Consider the following 23,500-nt stretch of genomic DNA (forward strand, 5'->3'; position numbering starts at 1 on the left):
GCTTTATCACCCACTCGCCCTCCCACAACTTAGGTGCCGCTACATTAGCAAGTATTCTCGCAAGCTACCATCATTATTGTCGTCATCATCATCATCGTCGTCAATACTCAGTCATCATCTTCGTCAGATACAGATCTGTCAAGAGACACGTAACAGCTGGATTTTGCTGTCGAATATGTCTATTCCTTCCTGTTTCCTTCAGTTCATTGCAAAATATTGTTCCGCTCCGGTATATTAGTATAAAATACAAAGAGCGAAAGGTTATTTACAACTTGCAGAGAAGGCAAGCTGCAGTTATAAGATCTGATGAACATGAAAGGGAAGCGGTGGTTGAGGAGAGTGTGAGGCAGGGATGTAGCCTTTCCCCGACATTTTTCAATCTGTTCATTCTGAAAGCAGTTCAGGAAACCAAAAGCAATTTGGAGATATGATTAAAGTTCAGCAAAACGTAATAATAATTTGGAGGTTTGCCACAGACACTGTCATTCTGTCATAGATGGTAAAAGACTTACAAGACCAGTTGAATGAAATTTATATTGTCATGAAAAGACTTCATAAGATGAAAGTCAACAGAAGTATAAGAAGGGTAATGGAATGTAACCGACTCAAATAAGCTGATGTTGAAGGACTTAGATTAGGAAACAAGACATTGTAAGTAGCAGATCAGTTTAGCTATTCGGGCAGAAAGATAACTGATGATGGCCAAAGTGGAGAAGATGTAAAATGCAGGCTGGCAATAGGAAGAAAAAGAGGAAGTTTTTTAAAGCGTAATACAAATTTAAGTCTTAGGAAGTCTTTCCTGAAGGTTTTTGTTTGGAATGCAGCCTTGTACAGTAGTAAAACATAGACGATAAAAAAAAACAGAATAGAGACTTTTGAAATTTTGTACTGCAGAAGAATGCTGAAGACCGAGTAACTAATGAGGGCATACTAATTGTAACTGGAGAAAGAAATTTATGGCTCAACTTGTCTAAAAGAAGGGATCAGTTGATTAGACATGGAGGAGTTATGAAGAAATCGTCAAGACCTAGGAATGGAGGTTCAAATGGATGCAGACTGCTGCAGTTATTCGGAGATTGTGAATAGAGTACCGTAGAGAGCTGTGTCAAACCAGTCTTCTGACTGAATATCACAACAACAGCGTAGTTCTACACAATGAATCCAAAATTATGAAGTTTCAGGGGCGATAAAATACTGTTCTTGTGGTCTTCAATCAGAAGCCCTCCACGTTACTCTATCTTGTATGAGCATCCTCATCTTTGCACCCCTACAGATAACTATATCTATTTGAACCCGCTCACTGTAGTCAACGTCAGGTCTCCCTCTACACTGCTTATTCCGCGCATTTCCCTTCGTTATTAAATTTACGTTTCCTGTTCCCTTCACTCCAGCTCACAAAGTTACCCATTCCTCTTCTATTGTAATCCCTCTCCCTATTTCAATAAGTCATTGCTTGATGTTCCCTTTAACTCTCAACGACGTCTGATACTTTCAATTTATCTGCATTACCTTTACTTAATTTTCTATCTTTCTGTAGTTTCTTCAGTTTTAATCTCTAGTTCATAACTAGTAAATTTTGATCAAAGTCTCCATCGCGCCCTGGAAATTTTTGCAGTTTTTAATCTAGCTTAAAATTATTTGTCTGAAGCCTTCCCTTGTCTGCAACTCTCTTCCACTCATACAGCCTTCTGCAGTGATTCTTAGACTAAATATTAGCGGTGATTAAATTATGCTCTGCGCAAAATTGAACAGGCAGCTTACCCTTGCATTTATTTTCCCCAGTTCATGTTCTGCTACTGTTTTTCCTTCTCTTCATTTTCGTACAACCAGTCAGGTCCTCATCGCATTTAAATTTGACTCGCTTAGTTATAAGAACCATTTTTTTAATCCCATCATATGTTCTTTCAATTCTTTAGTATCTGCGGTGCTGGTCGGCGTGTAAATTTGCACTAGTGCGGTAGATGTTGCCTCCGTATCTGTCTTGCCCACGATTATGTATTTATAATAATTTAACCAAATTCCTTTTCTCGTATTCATTATTACACGTACCCCTGCCTTACCCCTATTTCATTTCGTATTTATAGCCCTTTTCTCTGCTGGCGAGAGATTTTCTTCTTCCTGTCACTACATTTCACTAATTCCCACTACACCCAACTTCAAACTGTCCTTTTTTCTTTTTGAAGGCTATAATCTACGTACTCTAATAAAGGATCTAAGAGTCCACACTCTGACCAGTAGAAAGTTAGTCTTGTTCTTTCCGAAAACGACATCGTTATGAGTAGTTCCCAACCGGACATCTGAATGTGAGACTATTTCTCCTCCGGAATATATTACGCAAGAGGGTGCCATCATCATTAATTCACACTTTAAATCTGCGTACCCTGTGAAAAAATAAGAACTTTCAGCTGATCGCATTACTAGCAGTACTAAGCTAAAGTTAAAGAGACCAAATTAGTCGGTCATCCACACTGTTGCTCCTGCATATGTTGAAAAGACTTCTGCCCATCTTCTGGAACTGCATGTTCATCTGACCTCTCCACAGATGCCACTCTGTTATGGTTGCGCCCGCGGTAAGACAATCTGTATCGCTGAGGCTCGCAAGCCTGCCCACCTCGGTAAGATACATGGTTCTCGGACGGTGCCGAACATTGTCCAATAGCAAATCTTGTGCTTCATCACCATAAAACTGTATCAGGTGTAAAAACACAGAAACCTCGTGTTTTTTTTTTTTTTTTTTTTTTTCCCTTTCTATCGAGGAAGGACCATCTCAGACATCTATTAATTCAGAAATGCGTTTACGGTTTTGAGGAATACGATCCTTTCTTAGTGGCTAAGATGGCTGATAAGATGTAACTTGTAATTACCCTGTGATTCTATTTATTAAAATTCGTTTATTTATGTCTTACATTTTTGTACAAGCGGTATTCATTGTTGAGTACTGTAGTTAATAATGAGTAAACAGATCGATTGCTTGAAATTTGGAACTATTTGAGCAAACATTACCACGAAGTATATGTGTCTCGTGAATAATTACTAAATTAAATTGTATAATGCGGCAGTTTCAATAGAAATACGTTTAAAAACGAACGATAACAATGAAAGGAGCATTAGAGTGTGGTTCATCATCATTAAAGTAAATGTAGAAATTAATATGTGCAGATACATAATAATACTTAAATATTGCTAAAAGTTATTAAATTGCCACGTTCACCTCCAATGTCTTCTCATTCGCAAAGAGGTCATTTAACAGTAAGCGGTAGACGAAGACAGTAGTAAAAGGAACTTTCATAAGAAAATTTGCAGTGTATAGTAACTAACACTCTGCAAAACATTTCTGATCTTCGCGTTTCCTGCATACTTCTCTTCTCCCTAGTCAATCATTCAACTCTGCAGCAGACATTCTTCGTGGTAGTATGATTTGATTACTTCATATCTTTGTTACACCATATCTGTAAATCGTCAGTTCTCTTAGTTACTCTTAGAAACATAATAGATGTTCAAGGGATCTTTGACATGTCTTTCTGTGAGACTAATCCGGCCTCGAAAATTCATCTCCCACATAAATACGAAATAACGAAGTTTTCTTCGTGTCAGAAGAGATATAGCTTAGTCTTTGCTCTGTATTGTCGACTTTTGGATTCGAATGACTCACATTTTCCCAGCAGCCTCTCCCTTAATGCCTTTCAGGAATTAGGCAGTTCATCGTAATTACTGTGGCCTCGCTTCGCAATTGCCGTACTGGTAATATACCAGCTACAAACGCCGCTATAAAATGAGGAACCGCACTTAATGTCAACTAGGGGGAAAATGGCTTATCCAGCCGTCGAACTGGAGAGTTTATCACTCAACTAACATCTCCTACTCGCTGATGAGTGCTCTGATGTGAGATGGACAAAATGTTTCCGATGATGGCGTAGACTACAGTCTTACTCAGTTACTTATTTTATGGTGAGTACAAGAACTGGAAGTATATACCGTTGATAATACGTGCCTCAAGGAAGTATCACTTAACCAAAACCGAGCGAGGTAGCGCAGTGGTTAGACACTGGACTCGCATTCGGGAGGACGACGGTTCAATCCCGCGTCCGGCCATCCTGATTTAGGTTTTCCGTGATTTCCCTAAATCGCTGCAGGCAAATGCCGGGATGGTTCCTTTCAAAGGGCACGGCCGGCTTCCTTCCCCGTCCTTCCCTAATCTGATGAGACCGATGACCTCGCTGTCTGGTCTCCTTCCCCAAAACAACCCCCCCCCCCCCCAACTTAACCAAAAGATTTCCATCACTCTTTCTCACTAAGTTGAGGGAGATATGGGACACTTCAGCCTGAAATATACGGAAAATAAATTAGTGAACGAAAGACATTATTACCGTTAATGTTCATTATGTTCAAACTTGCCAATAATCGCACAAAATAAGAATGAAAATATACTATGAGATTAACATCCCATCAACTTTGAGGTACTTACAGGAGAGTTATGGGAAGAAATGCGTGCTTAATCCTCAGTTTACATGCGGGGAGTATTTCTAGTAACAGTGTCTCATTACTGGTTCTTCCATCATTTATTTCGAGTTTTAACACATAGAGGTAGTCCAAAATCCTTTGAGCAGAAATATAATCAGCACAGAACATAATTTCAAGCTGTCAACAATGAAAATTTCTTCCATGACCAGGATCTGAACCGGGTACCTATAGGTTGGGCTTAGGTGCAACATTATCCTAGGAAATGGCAAAGTGGTTGACTCTGGACTCTCATTTCCGTAAAGGAAGCTTCAAATTCACGAAAAGCCAACTATATCTTCCCATGGTTTCCGTAAACTGATTAAAGATAGTTATTGAGAAACCGACATGGTTGATGTGCTTCCTCAAATTTATTTCCAGCTTCGTTTCTAATCACATCGACACCGACGGGGAGTTAAATCTTAATATTGATTTTTCGCTAGAGTTTAGCACCTTTTGGCTCGAGAGATGTCGTGTCTCTCTCAACTCATCTCACACTCTTAAAAAAATGCCAGTAAGCACCCCTCTCATCAATTCTTTAAATAATAGAAGTCCCATGAACAAAACATTTTCAGACGTCTCATTACTTTACAAATAAGTTATCGTTCTAGATATTTCACATTACGCATTCAAAACCTTTATGGTCGAAGACAAAAAATTCTTGTTTTTTTTCACGAATCTCGATGTTTATCGCACCATATTACCTCATTTATAATACGTACAATGATACACACTGAAGCGCCAAAGGAACTGGTATAGGCATGCGCATTCAGATACGGAGATGTGTAAAGAGGCACAAAACGGCGCTACGGTCGGCAACGCCTGCCAAAAACTATCAGTGTCTGGCGCAGTTGTTAGATCGGTTACTACTGCTACAATGGCAGGTTATCAAGATTAAAGTGAGTTTGAAAGTGGTGTTATAGTCGGCGCACGAGCAATGGGACACAGCATCTCCGAGGAAGAGATGAAGTGGGGACCATTTCACAAATGTACCGTGAATATCAGGAATCCGGTAAAACATCAATTCTCTGACATCGCTGCCGCTGGAAAAATATACTGCAAAAACGCAGCCAACGACGACTGAAGAGAATCGTTCAACGTGACAGGAGTGCAACTCTTCCGCAAATTGTTGCAGATTTCAATGCTGGGCCACCAACAAGTGTCAGCGTGCCAACCAATCAATGAAACATTATCGATATGACCTTTCGGAACCAAAGGCCCACTCGAGTACCCTTGATGACTGCACGACACAAAGCTTTACGCCTCGTCTTGGTCCGTCAACACCGAGATTAGACTGTTGATGACTGGAAACATGTTGCCTGTCGGACGATTCCCGTTTCAAATTGTATCGAACGGATGGAAGTGTGCGGGTATGGAGACAACCTCATGAATCCATGGACCCTCCATGTCAGCAGGGGACTGTTCAAGCTGGTGGAGGCGCTGTAATGGTGTAGAGCGTGTGCAGTTGGAGTGATATGGGACCCCTGAGACGTCTAGATACGACTCTGACAGGTGACAAGTATGTAAGCATCCTGTGTGATCATCTGCGTCCATTCATGTCCACTGTGCATCCCGACAGTCTTGGGAAATTCCAGCAGGACAGTGCAAGACCTCACACGTCCAGAATTTTTACAGAGTGGCTCCATGAACACTCTTCTGAGTGTAAGCACTTCCGCTGGCCACCAAACGCCCTAGACATGAACATTACTAAGCATATCTGCGATGCCTCACAACGCGTTGTTCAGAAGACATTTCCACTCCCTCGTACTCTTACGGATTTATGGACGACAGCAGGTAAGTGTACCAGTTTCTTTCGCTCTTCAGTGTAGTTTTCCAGGTATATTCAGTGATGTATGTGGACAGTGTCTGCACAGTGTGTTGCCAATGGAGTTAATAGTAAAGAAGTAATAAATTAAAACGTAATGCCTGATGTTGAAGCTTTACAGCACGAACAGCGAAAATTTAATAAGCGGTAAACTTTTTTGTTTCATAATTTTGCGGGGATGTTAACGAGAAACAGTTTCGAAATTGTTTGAAATAATGTGTGAAGTTTTTTGGAAGTCGCGAAGTGCTGCCATTCTCTATTACCGGTTTAATATAGTCCGAGTAATTTGTGCATCGTAAGTAATGCTGCCTCTAGGCATATACACGGTTTCCAGGTTTAATAGTTGACTTATTGTCTTAAATCTTTAATGTAAGGTTATACATCCTAAGGAGTAGATTACGATAACATTTAAAATTTTAAATTTGCTTAAGTATCATGAGAAATAATGAAATTTTGTTGCCCCTGGTAGCCGTTAGATGGGCAACCTGCAAATAGGACTAGATCACCGGGTAACCACTTTAGCCATTTAGTAATATACTAGGATTTTTTTCCGACCTCCAATCAGCCTAAAATGAAAAGCACAGTGAAAATTAAAAATGTTTTATTTGCGGTATATAGCTACACCTTCCAACTACTTCTCTCCATAGTCGCTTAGACATTTGTCATAGTGTGGCCCCAGCTTTTCATTACCCTCATCACAGAAGACAGTCGCCCACGATTTCAACCAATTCCCTACACTGGTCTGCAGCTCGTTGTCTATGCCTCAACGACGGTCTCGTAGCCAACGGTTCATGTGAACGGGGGGATGAAAATCAGAGGGAGACATTTCCGCACCGAACGGTGGGTGAGCGAAGACTTTCCATTGAAATCGCTGCAGGAGCGTCTGCATTGCAGTTGCAGTATGCCACCGAGAATTGCCATGGAGGAGACAACGAGTGAGAGTTACGTTATTCGGGCTGCATGAAATCAGGCGAAATCCCTCTGCAGGACTTCACACTTGGCTGGAGACACTATTTTCTAGGTATCTTTATGCGCTCAGTGTGCGTCAGAACTGAAAATTGCAATGTGAGGAGCTAGACAGGCTTACAAGAGACACTGCAAAATGCACCTGTGCAAAGCTTCAACGGATTTTCACTGTGGTTTTTATTTAGCAACCGATCGGAAGCTGGAAAAAAAAAATAGCCCTCGTATATTAGGTATTAGGTAGATCGCGGTGACCCCTTAAAGCTACTGGCTTTGTGCAAATAATGCGGTTTCATGTGTTGGAAGTTTAATTATTGTTTCATCACTACAAACTAGATCTGATTGACATCCAACGTTTATCATCCACTGCTTGTTAAAGGTCTCTCCCAGGCGTTCCCACTACAATTACATAGTCTCCTAACCGAGTTAGTCCTAATACTTTCTTTATGTCGTGAATCATCCGTTAGGACGTTCCCGGTCTTTTCTTATCCCAAGGAAACAATGCAGAATTCGCTTAGTCTATGTGCCATAATTTACTAACGCTAAGTGCTCACTTAGTTCCACTTCAGTTTTACAACAGTCGCTAACTTACGGCTGCTCAGCTCCGCTCGAGTGAGAGGTAGCTGATTCGGATCCTGGTGGGTAAACATTTTCTTCGTTACTACACTGACCGGCTCGAAAAATGCAACACATAATAAATAGTGTGCAAGTATACAGTCAATCAAAGTGTAGCAGTTTATCCCTTTTTTTTAGACGGGGTATGTTATTGGCGTTGATTTTCCAGAAAACAATGAAGCGGCGATTGTTTATAGCACTAACTTTAATTGTTTTTCTCCCGTACAACATGAAACTCACATCATTGAACGTGAGACAATGATTTGTTTCCTCGCTAGTACAATCTAATGTAGTACCTTGTATTGCTCCTCTTTCCATCACGTTACGTGTGTCTGTAGGAACTTTGTGACTATCATAATCAGCGTCCTGGAGTAAACACGCCGTGAAGCCACGAAATGCTACACCTTCCACGATTTCAAGGTACAGGGAAACTGGAGGGTGCGCAAGAAACCAGGATCAGGCGCTAGAAGAGCAATATTCGAAAGAGGTTGCCAGTTCTCCCAACTACAAATACTTCACAACGGCATCAACACTGCCGTTGAAGTACGAAAAGGCAATCAAGATCTACAGGTCAATATTAGAGAGAGAATCGTCCGAAGAAGACTGGGAGAAGTCAATCTTCAGTCCAGAATACCTGCAAGTTGCTCAGAACACGCCAGAGAGGATCCCAGCTCGACTACGTTTCGGAAGGAAATATCCCGGCAGGAGAGTACAATAATGGGAGCAAGTGATGTTCACCGATGAGTTGCGATTTGATCTGAGATCACCTGACGGTATACGGCGGGTGTGGGGCAAGATTGCTCAAGAGAAGACGATTGCTCAAGAGGACAATGCGGCATTAATCTCGAACATACCCAAAGACTGGATGCCGTGACATGAATAATGAAGAGCAGAAAGCCAAAAGAGAGATGCATTACCATTCGTAAGCTTTCTCAAAGTTTTCTTGAAGTGTTAATCCATTCGTGTTACTTCCGCATTTTTTTATTTATAATCACCTTTCTTCATTGTTTGACACCTAGGTGGGATCGTACCACGTTATTTTACCATAAAATAGTAGATTAGTGTCATAAAAGACGCTAGGATTTAAAATTAAAAATTTAAAATATATATTTTTAAGACACTGAAGTGTTGCGTTTCTCTTGCGGTAAGAAGAGGAGAGGTGATGGTGCACAGATACTGGTAACCAAAATTCGTGCATATTCTCGGAACAATTCAAATCTTCTCAGTAGCTTCTCGTGAACTAAGCACAGAGGACATGTGACATTGTCGATGGTAATACTTTCTTTGGATGGGGACGTGAAGCTCGGAGGTTTCCTTGTATGCTTAAAAGGCGGTCGAAAGAAAGCAACACCACATCACCTCCTCTAGCACAGTTTCGATCAACAATTGAGAAATCCTGGGTCTGCCCCAAAAACTCATTCTCAGAATCTGGGACAGAATTAGTTTTATACAGGGTACATCATAATTAATAGCTGAAACTGACTGATATAGGTGAAAGTATACGATAACAGAAAAAAAAAACATTCCCGTAGTAAACATGGGTCCGCATACGAGCTGTTTGCAAAATAAAGAGTCGAATGTGAGGTTACAGACCACGACTGACTTCTGTATCAAATATTGCCTTAGTTAGCACAAACGTGATTTGAAATTAAACTTTGCGATTAGGTCACCGTATAAATGGGATAAAATTTCGCCCGTGGTCTACGTTAGCAAGAAATACAATACTACTTCAGCACGTTACGCGTTACAATTTACTGTACACTAGTATCTGTATAGATCGTGTTTTACAAGTCTTCGTTCCATTTGAAACCAATACTGCAGTCGTATCTGGGATGAATTACGAAATTTTTCAAGCGCCCTAGGATCATATCGTAAGTATTGACAAGATTGTACATCTCGACACTCCATTTCTTCAACTGTATCAACGGGAATGCTGTAGACTTCACTATTTGGACGGTCCCGCACAGAAGAATTCAGATAATTGAAGTGAGGTGATCTCGAAGGCCAAGGGACAAGCCCTGCTGGACCTATCCATCTTGATGCGTTAGATGTTGTCTTACGTCAGCAGCGAAATATACAGGTTAGGGATGGTAGTTATCGCTGAAACACCGGTTTTCGATTACACCAGTTCTTTTCGTCTCCAGATTTACCTGACTGTTAAAACCGCTCAAAATAACCCGTATGTGAAATAACCCATTTTCGGTTTTTAAATGTTATTACTTCCAGTAACAAAAGTAAGCTTGCGACAAAGACTTTAAATTCTAGCGGAGTGAAGGAGTAGGAGATCCCGAACGATACTGGGTGAAGCCTGCGACAGATATCGGTTTTATTGTCTCCCGCAAAAATTGCGAAGATGAAGGAGATGGGCGTGGCGGCAGCGGCAGCGACAGCGAAAGGTCGTAGGCTGACGACTTCCCTGCATCGTCTCTTTTGCTTGATGCTAATTTTTCACCCTGAAGCAAGCACAAAATTAAGGGTTCAGTTATTATCCCAAGTTTATATAATAGATATATCAACCAAGTTTACCTTCCCATCCAAGGAACATTGTGGATGATATCGCCTTATATGACGTTACTAATTCGTTGTGCCTCCTCTCGTTTTCAGTCTTTTAAGGCAAATGTAGCACTGTACTTCATCGCTACCAGAGTTCACAAAATACTTCCAAACTAGGGATGGTACCATTCTCCATCCAAGGACGACAGCGAAAACTACCAAATGGGTGCAAAGCTTCCACACTGCACGTACACACTTACAACAAAACTTTTAAAATGAGGTATAGAGAACACCAGCCCTTCAAAATTTGCAGAACACCTTCGGCAAGGAAACCACCACCCTATGACAACTGAAAAGGTCGTGAAAATAGTCAGATTCAGTAACAAGAAACATCTCCTTACCTTACAAGAGAACATCCAAATCCAATAGGCAGAAATAGGGAATAAATACATAATAAAAGACCAAACATAAGCAACCAAACATTATTTATGCTGATACAATACGTTGCAGCTAAAGAACAATCCCCTAGATACCACAAAATAATATCACAAACTAGGCGTCATTCCCACCTTAGATCGCCTGTCACACTATCAAAGAAAAGCAATAATTTACATACACAGAAGTTGGGATGTGTTAGCTCCACACACACACACACACACACTTGTCGAAAAAAATAAAAAATAAACACACACACACACACACACACACACACAGAGAGAGAGAGAGAGAGAGAGAGAGAGAGAGAGAGAGAGAGAGAGAGAGCTAAAACCTACCACATTCCCGTACCGTTCATGATCCCAGAAAACTAAGTTGTAAGAGAAAAATCAGATTCTCACAGTGACTACTGGAGATGCTTTACAAGAAAGCGAACCGCGTTTGGTCTTCAAAAGGTTCAAATGGCTCTGAGCACATCTGATATCAATCCCTTAGAACTACTTAAACCTGCCCGATGCAGGATTCGAGCCTGCGACCGTAGCGGTCGCGCGGTTCCAGACTGAAGCGCCTAGAACCGCTCGGTCACAGCGGCCGGCGTTTGGTCTTCATAAGACTTTGCCGGCCGAAGTGGCCGAGCGGTTCTAGATGCTACAGTCTGGAACCGCGCGACCACTACGGTCGCAGGTTCGATTCCTGCCTCGGGCATGGATGTTTGTGATGTCCTTAGGTTAGTTAGGTTTAAGTAGTTCTAAGAACTAGGGGACTGATGACCTGAGAAGTTAAGTCCCATAGTGCTCAGAGCCATTTGAACCATTTGAATCATAAGACTTTCATTACAGTTGAAAAAGACTGTATTTAACATGTATAACTTGTTAATTGAAAAGTTTACGATTGAAACATATTTCCTCTAACTACGACAATGCTTGTTAATGAAGCCGGTGGCGGCTCATAACCACATATTGACCACTATTTCACAAAGTGCTCCTTTACTGGCACTGTCGAATACTTTCACCCACGTCAATAAGTATTGCTATTAATTTTGATATCCAGTATACATTTCATGGGATCTCTTAGACTAAGAAACCAAAGCTGACATCAGAATGATAAATGCATTGGTGTTACGCGAAATTTCAAAGCTGAAATATGATTGCCAGTCGCTGGCTGTTAGTTACGACTTCTTCCGACGAACGGCGCTGGTGCTGTATTGGACTTCCGGCGGCGCCCGAAGTGCCTCACAGCATGCATATTGGAGTTAACAGCGTCCACAGTGAATGAGTCAGCCGGCATACCCGAATAAAGGTAATCTACGGCCGTGAGTCAGACGGAAAAACGCCGAGGACACGTTCCTAGGCGGCTGCCGCTGTGTGGACACAATGATAACGCGCCGGGAACGTTTGGAGGAAGAGACGCCAGGAAGCTGTGACCCGTGACAGCTGCCTGCACTGTTCAGACTGCCAGGCAGACGTGCGAAGGAGAGTATGATATGCCTTGGAATTCACCTTCAGGCAACATTCTGCATTCTGTAAGACTGAGCCTTATTTTGAATTATTTGTAACGTATTTCTCAGCCTCGTGTCATACAGACATTATTACGTTTCGGCTCCTTAGCAAGTCATCATCAGACGATCTGCTTAAAAAGAATTAGAAAGGGAGAAAGTAAAATACTAGGAAATTAGATACCACATCAAACTAACTTCGGTACGCAAGATCATGCAATGGAGGATGAAGCAGCGGGCGAGCTGTTGGCGGGGAGGAGGGGAGGAGCGTGCAAGCAGAGAGAAATCCCTGTGTCCTAACACAGTGCAGCCAACATACCTGAGCTCTGACATCGTATAAAGCGTAGTAAGGCGCTCATTTATTCAGCATTTTCATCTCCTCAAGTATATTCAGCCTTTTGTGAATTGCTACGCTTATTTACTTTTTAGAGAATTTATTCTAACCATTTTCAGCCTATCGATACAACCTACTTAGCAAACTGAAACTTCCTATCAGATTAAAACTGTGTGCCAGACCGAAACTCGAACTCGGGACCTTTGCCTTTCGCGGGCAAGTGCTCTACCAACTGAGCTACCCAAGCACGACTCACGCCCCGTCCTCACAGCTTTACTTCTGCCTGTACATCTCCTACCTTCCAAACTTAACAGAAGCTCTCCTGCGATACCTTGCAGAACTAGAACTCCTGAAAGAAAGGAGTGCTAGTTCTGCAAGCTATCGCAGGAGGTGTGAGTGTGAGGACAAGGGGGGATGGTCTGTAATCTGCAGTCCAGTCATATGAGTCCATTTGTTCGGCTACAGAACGCTGCTGACGACCATTTGCTCTGAAGGGATCATAGACCGTCAACAGTAAGAAACAGAACTCATTGCCTGCTCGAAAAAGGGCCCGCCATCCTCTTCAGGGATGGGACGAAAATTTAAAAAAATAATTATGATTTTGTGAGCCATTAATTGACCCTATTTTGTGTCCGTTCAGGTTACCTGATCTCGAACCTGTTGAACACATCTGTGACCCCATCTTGTGAGGCGTGCGGGCGTTCTACTCTGCTCTGATCAATTCCCACGAGCTGTGAGCGACAGTGGAGCCATTATTGGTCTTAATGCTTCCTCAATGCCTCCGATGTCTCGTGTAGTCCATGCCACGCATCGTCGCCCCCCTCAGAAAGGTGAAAGGGACTACTTGATCGCTACTAGGTGGGTGTTTCTAATTCATCTTCGTGAGTGTCATGTCGAATGGTGAACAAGTCGGCCGGCCACGGTGGTCTCGCGGTTCTAGGCGCGCAGTCCGGAACCGTGCGACTGCTGCGGTCGCAGGTTCGAATCCTGCCTCGGGCATGGATGTGTGTGATGTCCTTAGGTTAGTTAGGTTTAAGTAGTTCTAAGTTCTAGGGGACTGATGACCACAGCAGTTGAGTCCCATAGTGCTCAGAGCCATTTGAACCATCTTTTTGAACAAGTCGAACTCATTTCCAATAGGCTCTGACTGTCTACACTATTTGCCTCTACATTTGTTTCGATCTAATACTGAATCACTACTCTCTTCGAACGAGGTGATGGGAAAAATTCTCATCATTCATGATTGGACATCAAAGTGATAAAAGTAATGCTCCGTAGTTCCTAGTCACAACGCTGTGTGGTACATTGACCAAACAAAACTGTCTCAAACATCGCAAATCACTATTCACCTCTTCAGTGGTCCGCAGAGGTGAAAATTAAGCAGCTGTATGGGGGCCAATGTTGCGACGCTACCTCCGTCGTAGAGCCTCAACTGGCTCCAAGGTACTTCCATATCACTGAATTACTGGAGAAGTGTCGTAAACTGTCCGCAGGCAGCACTAATGTGCATCACATCCGCATTGCGTGGTTTGCAGGAGCTTCAAGTTCATTTCTTCTACGCAGGGACCAGTGCCTTGGAGTGACTATGATGAAAAGTAATTAGAGCCAGTACCATAATACGAATCATCCGTCATGTAATAACGAATGTCTTTTAGCATTCTTGGTACCGTATTCCCTTGATTGTCTCTCCACGGGCGGAAAGACTGGGTAATCGTCTGTGCTATAAAGCAATTTAGACTAGATAAATTAGAATGAACCTGACAGAGTGTCCTACTTACCCAAGGCCGCGTATGACGTCGGCGCTGCAGGTGGACCACTGGGTCTCGCCGGTGGTGCCGCGGGACGGCGACATGATGAACCCCTCCTTGGGACAGCTGTTGCTGGTGCCGTCGTGGTGCATGCCCAGGCTGTCCGACACAGTGAAGCCAAACACTTCAGAAACAAATGAGTTACTGTTGATGACACATGTGTCAGATTCACAAGAGAATTTCAAAGGATTAAATAGGTAAAATGTCATATCTTCGCCGAAATTCATACCTACTGCAAAGGCTGTTTGTAACGTGGTATAATACAAGAAATTTGTCAAGTAAAAGACTGCCAACTACTAATGCTTGGTTGTCCACAGCGAAAAACACCTGTACAGAGGGTGATGATTCTATTCAGACAGATGGTCAGAAGATAAGGTAAGCAACATTTTGACTGACAAAAGATTCGTGATGTTGCAGTTTTAATAGGCAGCAGTGTATATTGCACGAAAAACAGAGAGCGACAGTGTTCCGTGTGTATAATTTGTAAGGAGAGCACCAGAACTAGAAATAATGACAGAATTTGTAGGATGCCCATCACTGGCAGCTTCTGGGAGAGAGAACTTGTTGCATGTTTTGTTGAATGGAGACAGATAACAAGTAGGCAACACTGTAAAACATTCTGTCTGTTCACAAAACGTATTCGTCTTATTACTTCCTTACCACTTTAAGATGTGGACCACTCTAACGATGAGAAAATGAAATAAATTTTGGAATAAGATATTTGCTGTCCTAACGTCATAGCATGATTAGTTAGGCATGTGAAGATGAGGAATGTTTTGACAAGTATAGTTCTATGTGGGCTAAAAGAACTTGGGTTTTCGACAAGATGACTGAAATTTAGGAGGAATCTTGAGTCAGTGGTTAATTCGATAAAACGCAGAATGTTGGGGCCATGCAGAGACGCAGATGTCATGTACGTGAATGATTACAAAGCAGTTAACGTCGAGAGCAGAAATGGTTAAGGTGAAGGGGAGAATAAGTGGCATAGAAAATACATTCAATGCAGGCTTATAATGTTAATGCAATACATAAGCATTAAATTTAAGTGGAATCGATGACGCAAAATCCATGGTCAGTTGAAACAAAATCACCAGTAATTCATTACTTCTATTCCTCACTGTGCAAAGCGGCTGATATTTGTTTCTTGATTCGCCATTCTCTTATAACTAACGCTAATGTTCCGAATGCTTCTTACTCTCTGCTCCTTCAAGTCTAATGTCTTTCAGTATAACCGCTCCAGCCACGCAAGCTTATTGCAGCAAGTTTCGGCTGACCAATGAGCTCAGTGCTAAGGCCCTCATGAACATGAATATGGGCATCATTTTCATATTATTTTTTTGCATTTATTATCAAGTTCTGTGAGGCCATGCGAACCAAAGCTGCTTGATCTCTGAAAGGGTCAGTACATAGTTTACATAATGCTGATTAGAAAATTTATAAACAAAGTAACTAAAAAATTAATGAAACAGGAAAGAAATCGTGAGAGTGTTCACGAACAAATAAAAGTTATCAGCTACTGAGAGGACCTCCTGTACAGAACAGGAGTGTACGACAAGGAATCCCTTCGGCTTAGGTTTTATCATTCAATTTTTTTCACTTCTATTGGAACACTGTTGAACATTAAACCTGTTGAATAGCGCACACCCTTCTGTACAATGCTTAAGGAACTGTTACCCAGATGAAAATCATTTAATGCGTAGGGTTTGCTGAACGAATATTTCAGTTTCTTCTCAGTGACTCAATATTGTCAGCAAGAAATCTCATGATGCAGTGTATCTGTATAGGGATGGCAGGGTCAGAACAATGGCCTACATGAAGCTCAAAAACTAATACAGCAGATCGGTCTGATTGGCCTTTTCTAGATTAAGAATATGGCTGGTGGGTGCAGAGTGTAATATTTATGTGAAATTAGTGTTAATACAAATGTAGTACTGTGCAATAGGTAACAGGCCCTATTGCTGGGAGATTCTTTTACAAGCTGGTGACGTTCAGGTGCCCAGTTGCGGTGTCAAAACAAACCTGGAGACAATGAAGTCGCTTCCCATTGGCTGAAAGAAGCCGAACCTTATTTGGTAGCAAGGAAACTCCTGGCCCCTGATTCTCCGAAAAGTTTGAGATCAGAACATGGCGTGGGCAAGGGGGGGAGGGGAGGCGAGTTTTGGCGGCCACAGTAAGCGGTCGTGAACCAAAGCTCCTGGTAGAGAAGTTCGGTAAATATGTTGGTTACCTCTTGCGAAGTGTTAACTGCGTCACGACACGATGGTGCGTTACTGAAGTCTGGTGGTGCTGGCCAAAGTGAACGGTTTCGTATGAGATGGCTGTAGACGACTTTTAAGAAATGTTGTGTTATTAGAGTCGAGTGCGATCGTAGTAACAAGTACAGCGCTATTGTAAGCGTAGTGAAGCACCACTGGATCTGTGTAGTGGCAAGCTACAGAAATGACAGATTGTGTAATCATTAGTGTAATCATTTTGTGTGCTGTCGCAAGGCATCCCTAAGATAACGCTGAAGTGCCCTTTACTGCAAAACAGCTCCTCCTATTATTATAGCTTAACTTAGCAGCGTCACATTGAAAACCGAGCAATTGCCAGGAGCTCTCTTCTGCAGAGAAGAGGACGTCCACATCTACTGTCTCTAAGATACGCCAGCTGAGAAATATTTCTATATGTGCCTGATGTTGTACACCAAAAACTACAGCCCTCGTGTGCACAGTCAGTCTGTTACAACGCATTTACCTGGGTTACGTCTTAACGGAGGAGGTGTAACAGGTTTGCCTCAAAATGTGATACCAAGTAAGCAAAGGAAACAAGACTTCCTCCAAATATGTGTGTCAGAGACAGTGGGGTTACAGTGAGGTGACACGAGTCCTAGGACAGCAGTACACACATGGAGATGGCGGTAGTATCGCCTATACAAGGTATAAAGGGCAGTGCATTTGTGGAGCTGTCATTTGTACTCAGGTAATTCATGTCAAAAAGTTTCCGACGTGATTATAGCCGCACGACGGGAATTAGCAGGCTTGGACGCGGAATGGTAGTTTGAAATCGTTACGGAGTTCAATATTCCGATATCCACAGTGTCAAGAGTGTGCTGAGTATACTAGATTACAGGCACGGACAACGCAGTGGCCAACGGCCGTCGCTTGAAGACAGAGATCAGTGGCGTTTGCTTAACACTAACAGACAAGCAGTAGTGGGTTAAGTAGCCAAAGAAATCACTGTGGAGCGTAAGACGATCGTATTCATTAGGACAGTGCGATGAAATTTAGCGTTAACGAGCTGTGGCAGCGGACCACCGAAGCGAGTGCCTTTGCTAGATCACATTACCTGCAGCACCTCTCTTGGGTTCGTGACCATATGGGTTGTACCCTGGACGACTGGAAAACAGTAGGCTGGTCAAATGAGTCCCGATTTCAGTTGGTAAGAGCTGATGGTAGCGTTCAAGTATGGCGCAGACCCCACGAAATCATGGACCAAAGTTGTCGGAAAGGCACTGTACAAGCTGGTGGTGGCTCCATGATGATATGAGCTGTGTTTACATAGTATGGACTGGATACTTTGGTCCAATTGAACTGATCATTCACTGCAAATGGTTATGTTCGACTACTTCGAGACCATTTGCATCCATTCACGGACTTCATGTTCCCAATGCCGAAAATTTTATGGATGACAATGCACCATGTCACTGGGCCAGACGATTGGTTTGAAGAACATTCTGGACAATTCGAGCGAATGATTTGAGCACCCAGATCGCCCGACATGAACCCCACCTAACATTTACAGGACACAATCGAGAGGTTAGTTCGTGCACAAAATCCTGCTCCGGCAACACTTTCAAATTATGGATGGCTTCAGAGACAGCATAGCTCAATATTTCTGCAGGGATCTTCCAGCGAATTGTTGAGTCCATACCACATCAAGATGCTACCCTACGTCGGACAAAAGGAAATCTGACACGATAATAGGAGGTATCCCATGATTTTTGTTACCTCGGTGTATTCTTATAATGAAAACAGCAGCATTCAGTTTCTGCAAAAGATCTTGAACATATTTCTTTCTTGAACATACGTCTTTCCTCTGTGTGGATTCACGCGCTGCGTTTTTCAGAGGGCTGGATGTAAAACTGACCATAATGGTGTGCTGTTTGTGTTAGAGGCAACGCTCAAGCTACCCAGGCAGAGACAGGGAAAGTAGTCAATCATCTCGCTGGACAACTTACCTGCAGGCGCCTTTCAGAGGTCAGTTGCCGATGTAGGTCCGAAGCAGTCAATGCAAGAGTGTTGTTTATCAGCATCAATACAGTGGTGGCACACTCGACTGTCGAAGAGATCCGACAAACTGATAACAGCATACGAAATTTTGCTGATATTGGAGTCACTAAACAGCAGTTAATATTAAGCAAGAATGCCTCTATAGGGGAACATTTTTTGGAGATTGTGTGTTTCTCGTAGCATGCGAAAAGAGATCAGTATGCAACAGCAACAAAAGTTGCTGGAAGATAAATTCGATTGACAAACAAGGTCTATGGATACACCCATGGTAAATGTAACGGAGTTCAGCACTGCCTAGAGGTGGCTCAAGACAGTGTTACTGAACACAATGGCAGTCAGTTGGAGTTCGTGCCACGAACGGCAGAGTTGCAGTCTAGCCAGATTTGAAAACCCGTAGTCTGGCTGGTGCCTTCACATTTACGACACAAAAACTGGAGTAAGTGCCACAATTGTCACTGTGTCAACTCGCCACCATGCATCGGCTGGTAATGAAGTGCTCTGAAGCAGCAGGATAATAGTCTGACTGACAATATATCACTTGTCTCAAAGTAATAACTAAAGGCCTGTAAATTGATTTGAGATACTTGTTGACGTTATACACTCCTGGAAATGGAAAAAAGAACACATTGACACCGGTGTGTCAGACCCACCATACTTGCTCCGGACACTGCGAGAGGGCTGTACAAGCAATGATCACACGCACGGCACAGCGGACACGCCAGGAACCGCGGTGTTGGCCGTCGAATGGCGCTAGCTGCGCAGCATTTGTGCACCGCCGCCGTCAGTGTCAGCCAGTTTGCCGTGGCATACGGAGCTCCATCGCAGTCTTTAACATTGGTAGCATGCCGCGACAGCGTGGACGTGAACCGTATGTGCAGCTGACGGACTTTGAGCGAGGGCGTATAGTGGGCATGCGGGAGGCCGGGTGGACGTACCGCCGAATTGCTCAACACGTGGGGCGTGAGGTCTCCACAGTACATCGATGTTGTCGCCAGTGGTCGGCAGAAGGTGCACGTGCCCGTCGACCTGGGATCGGACCGCAGCGACGCACGGATGCACGCCAAGACCGTAGGATCCCACGCAGTGCCGTAGGGGACCGCACCGCCACTTCCCAGCAAATTAGGGACACTGTTGCTCCTGGGGTATCGGCGAGGACCATTCGCAACCGTCTCCATGAAGCTGGGCTACGGTGCCGCACACCGTTAGGCCGTCTTCCGCTCAGGCCCCAACATCGTGCAGCCCGCCTCCAGTGGTGTCGCGACAGGCGTGAATGGAGGGACGAATGGAGACGTGTCGTCTTCAGCGATGAGAGTCGCTTCTGCCTTGGTGCCAATGATGGTCGTATGCGTGTTTGGCGCCGTGCAGGTGAGCGCCACAATCAGGACTGCATATGACCGAGGCACACAGGGCCAACACCCGGCATCAAGGTGTGGGGAGCGATCTCCTACACTGGCCGTACACCACTGGTGATCGTCGAGGGGACACTGAATAGTGCACGGTACATCCAAACCGTCATCGAACCCATCGTTCTACCATTCCTAGACCGGAAAGGGAACTTGCTGTTCCAACAGGACAATGCACGTCCGCATGTATCCCGTGCCACCCAACGTGCTCTAGAAGGTGTAAGTCAACTACCCTGGCCAGCAAGACCCACGGATCTGTCCCCCATTGAGCATGTTTGGGACTGGATGAAGCGTCGTCTCACGCGGTCTGCACGTCCAGCACGAACGCTGGTCCAACTGTGGCGCCAGGTGGAAATGGCATGGCAAGCCGTTCCACAGGACTACATCCAGCATCTCTACGATCGTCTCCATGGGAGAATAGCAGCCTGCATTGCTGCGAAAGGTGGATATACACTGTACTAGTGCCGACATTGTGCATGCTCTGTTGCCTGTGTCTATGTGCCTGTGGTTCTGTCAGTGTGATCATGTGATGTATCTGACCTCAGGAATGTGTCAATAAAGTTTCCCCTTCCTGGGACAATGAATTCACGGTGTTCTTATTTCAATTTCCAGGAGTGAAGATACAATACTGCTTGTTTAATTCTATTGTGTGATGAAAAATTATTAACTAATTCAGAATGACACTTATAAAGTACAACTGCAATTGATGTAACTATGGGCCAAACGAAGTACAGGGACTCCATAGTTAAAGTTCCAGCTTCAAAACGCTGGAGAAAGAGAACCACTGCTCAAAAAGACGTCAAATTTGAACAGCATCTTATTGACGCAGTTGGAAACGTCATGAAGCCAGAAAATTTTAACGGAAAGTCGACCAATAGGTTGCGCTGTAAGCATCAGAGTATACACACCAACAGACGCGCGGAACACAGTTGTTCCTCTGTTTGCGTCCGAGAGCCCAACTTGACAGTCTCCGTGAAGGATCGCTCGCTGCTGGCAAAGCTGTTTTAGAAGAATGATGACTGTGCGCCAGTAGCCCTTCAGAAGTTCCTGACACTCGAGGGTGTGAAAAAACACACTAGTCCGATGTGTCTACGGGTCTGGAGAAAATGATTACAAAATTCGAAAAAAAGTTCTTTTGAAGTGCAATGTGTCAGGGGGAAGAATCAATTGATCCGACTTCTGCCGAAGATGTGGCCACAGCGTTGCAGGGGGGTCGAGCGGTGGTGTGCAAAAGCATGCAACGCAGGGGAATTATTAGAACGTTGGATATGCCTGTGAGCGTGGTCATAAAACTCTACGACACATCTTACATTGCAATCCACACAAAATCAGCCATATACAGATGTTGCTTCCTGCTGACCTGCCAGCAAGAAAAACGTTCGCTCTGGAATTTCTTGCTTGCTTGGAAGTGGACGATAAATGACCGTGCAACATTATGTGGACAGACGAAGCCCGTTTCTGTCTCTAAGGACATGTCCATACGCAGAATTCCAGAATATGTCCAACGGAAAATCCGAACGCAAACATACCGATACAGCTTCTTTCTGCAGAGGTGACTGTGTGGTGCATGTTGACGCCATCGTTTGTACATCTACATCAACATTTATACTCCGCAAGCCACCAAACGGTGTGTGGCGGAGAGCACTTTACGTGCCACTGTCATTACCTCTTTATCCTGTTCCAGTCGCGTATGGTTCGCGGGATGAACGACTGTCGTATTTTTTCCGTGGAAATGAGTCCTGCTGGTCCTGTTACTTTCACCCTCATCGGTAAATGCTACGAGAATCTTTTGCACGCCAACGTCATTCCAGTCTTCCAACAGCGTGGTTGTGTGAGTAGGATCATTGCGTAACCAGTGAAATGCCTGCTCCAGAAGCAATTCGGCAATGCAAGAATTATCAGTCGCGATTTCTCAGCAACCTGGCCGTCCGGTTCACCTGATCTTAATCCGTATGACTTCTGACTGTGTGGTTATCTGAAAAATGTTGTTTTCAGTGCTCCAGTTACGAACGTAGCTGACTTGAAGGCAAACATTGACCAACGCATTCTGAAAGTTACCGCCGAAGCAACCCGATCTATTGTGGAACATGCTGTTTGTCGATTTCAATCTGTGGCACAAAACGGTGGACAGCGTATTGTACATGTCTTGCGCCAGTCTCACAACAATTAGAAACCGATGTCACTTTTCTTCTTATGCGGCTTTGACCCCAGGACAATTGAAAACCGATGTCACTTTGCTTTACAGACTATTTTTGGCCTCAGAACAATTAAAAATCGTTGTCAGTTTGCTTTTTATCAGGTTTCTAGCCTCACAACAATTAAAAACCGCATTTTCCCATCCGATGTGGTACAGCCTTGCCGTGGTTGGTGGACTTACCTAACTAGCAGTGCCGCAACTGTTGAGTGCCGAACTTGTGCAGTGATCAACGTTGAGAAGTACGCATGTTGTAAAGTGAATCTTAAACCATAGTCATCGTATTGCGATTTACCTGTCATCTGTAGCCGTCCCCATTTACACTTCCGTTTGCGAAAAGTGCAACACCGAGAAGGAATTACCCGAATAGCGCCACACTTGTTGGAAGTGGCGACGATGTGCAGGCAATATGTGATACGTTTTGTAGTGAGATGGCGTACACGTAGGCCGAGGAGAGCCCTCTCGTGTCGGTCCGACAGGGTCGGTGTTACGCCTAGTGTAGTCGGTGCAGAGCTGTCACACAGGTGGAAACAATACAGTGCCAGCATGCCTTGTTGACGTCAAAGGAAGCCATACCTGCATGTGTGCGAGTTCGAACGGGGCAGAATGATCGGTCTCCGGGAAACGGGGTTGTCATACCGTGCCGGCCGTGGTGGCCATGCGGTTCTAGACGCTGTAGTCCGGAACCGCGCGACTGCTACGGTCGCAGGTTCGAATCCTGCCTCGGGCATGGATATGTGTGATGTCCTTAGGTTAGTTAGGTTTAAGTAGTTCTAAGTTCTAGGGGACTGATGACCTCAGATGTTAAGTCTCATAGTGCTCAGAGCCATTTGAACCATTTGTCATACCGTGACCTTTTGGCTCACCCAGGGGATGCTGCTCCGACGGTGATGCGGGTGTGGAGGCAGTGGATGGAGGAAGGGCGTACGCAGCGACGAGCGGGAACCGGACCACGGGATATGACCATAGCACGAGATGACCGTCATCTTGTCCAGACCGTACAGCGTCATCCACAGTGTTGGCTCGTCGCTGGAGAACTACAACAGGTGTGAATTTGTCTTCATCGACGGTTCGTCGCCGTCTGCTGCAGGTTGGACTGTTTGCACGCATGGCATTACGTCGGCTTCCATTGTCCAGAAACTGTAAGCTCCTCCGACTGCAATGAGC

General features: G+C 44.0%; 1 protein-coding gene across 1 annotated transcript in view; it reads right to left on the reverse strand.

The window, feature by feature from the left end:
* LOC126482061 (A disintegrin and metalloproteinase with thrombospondin motifs adt-2-like) overlaps positions 1-23,500 on the reverse strand; it is a 178,116-nt gene that overhangs the window by 52,478 nt on the left and 102,138 nt on the right. Inside the window, exon 10 of the mRNA XM_050106037.1 lies at positions 14,436-14,564. Within this exon, the coding sequence (XP_049961994.1) occupies positions 14,436-14,564 (129 nt within the window). The remainder of the gene's footprint in view (positions 1-14,435; positions 14,565-23,500) is intronic.

This window comes from Schistocerca serialis, chromosome 5 (assembly GCF_023864345.2).
Source record: "Schistocerca serialis cubense isolate TAMUIC-IGC-003099 chromosome 5, iqSchSeri2.2, whole genome shotgun sequence".
NCBI lineage: Eukaryota > Metazoa > Arthropoda > Insecta > Orthoptera > Acrididae > Schistocerca > Schistocerca serialis.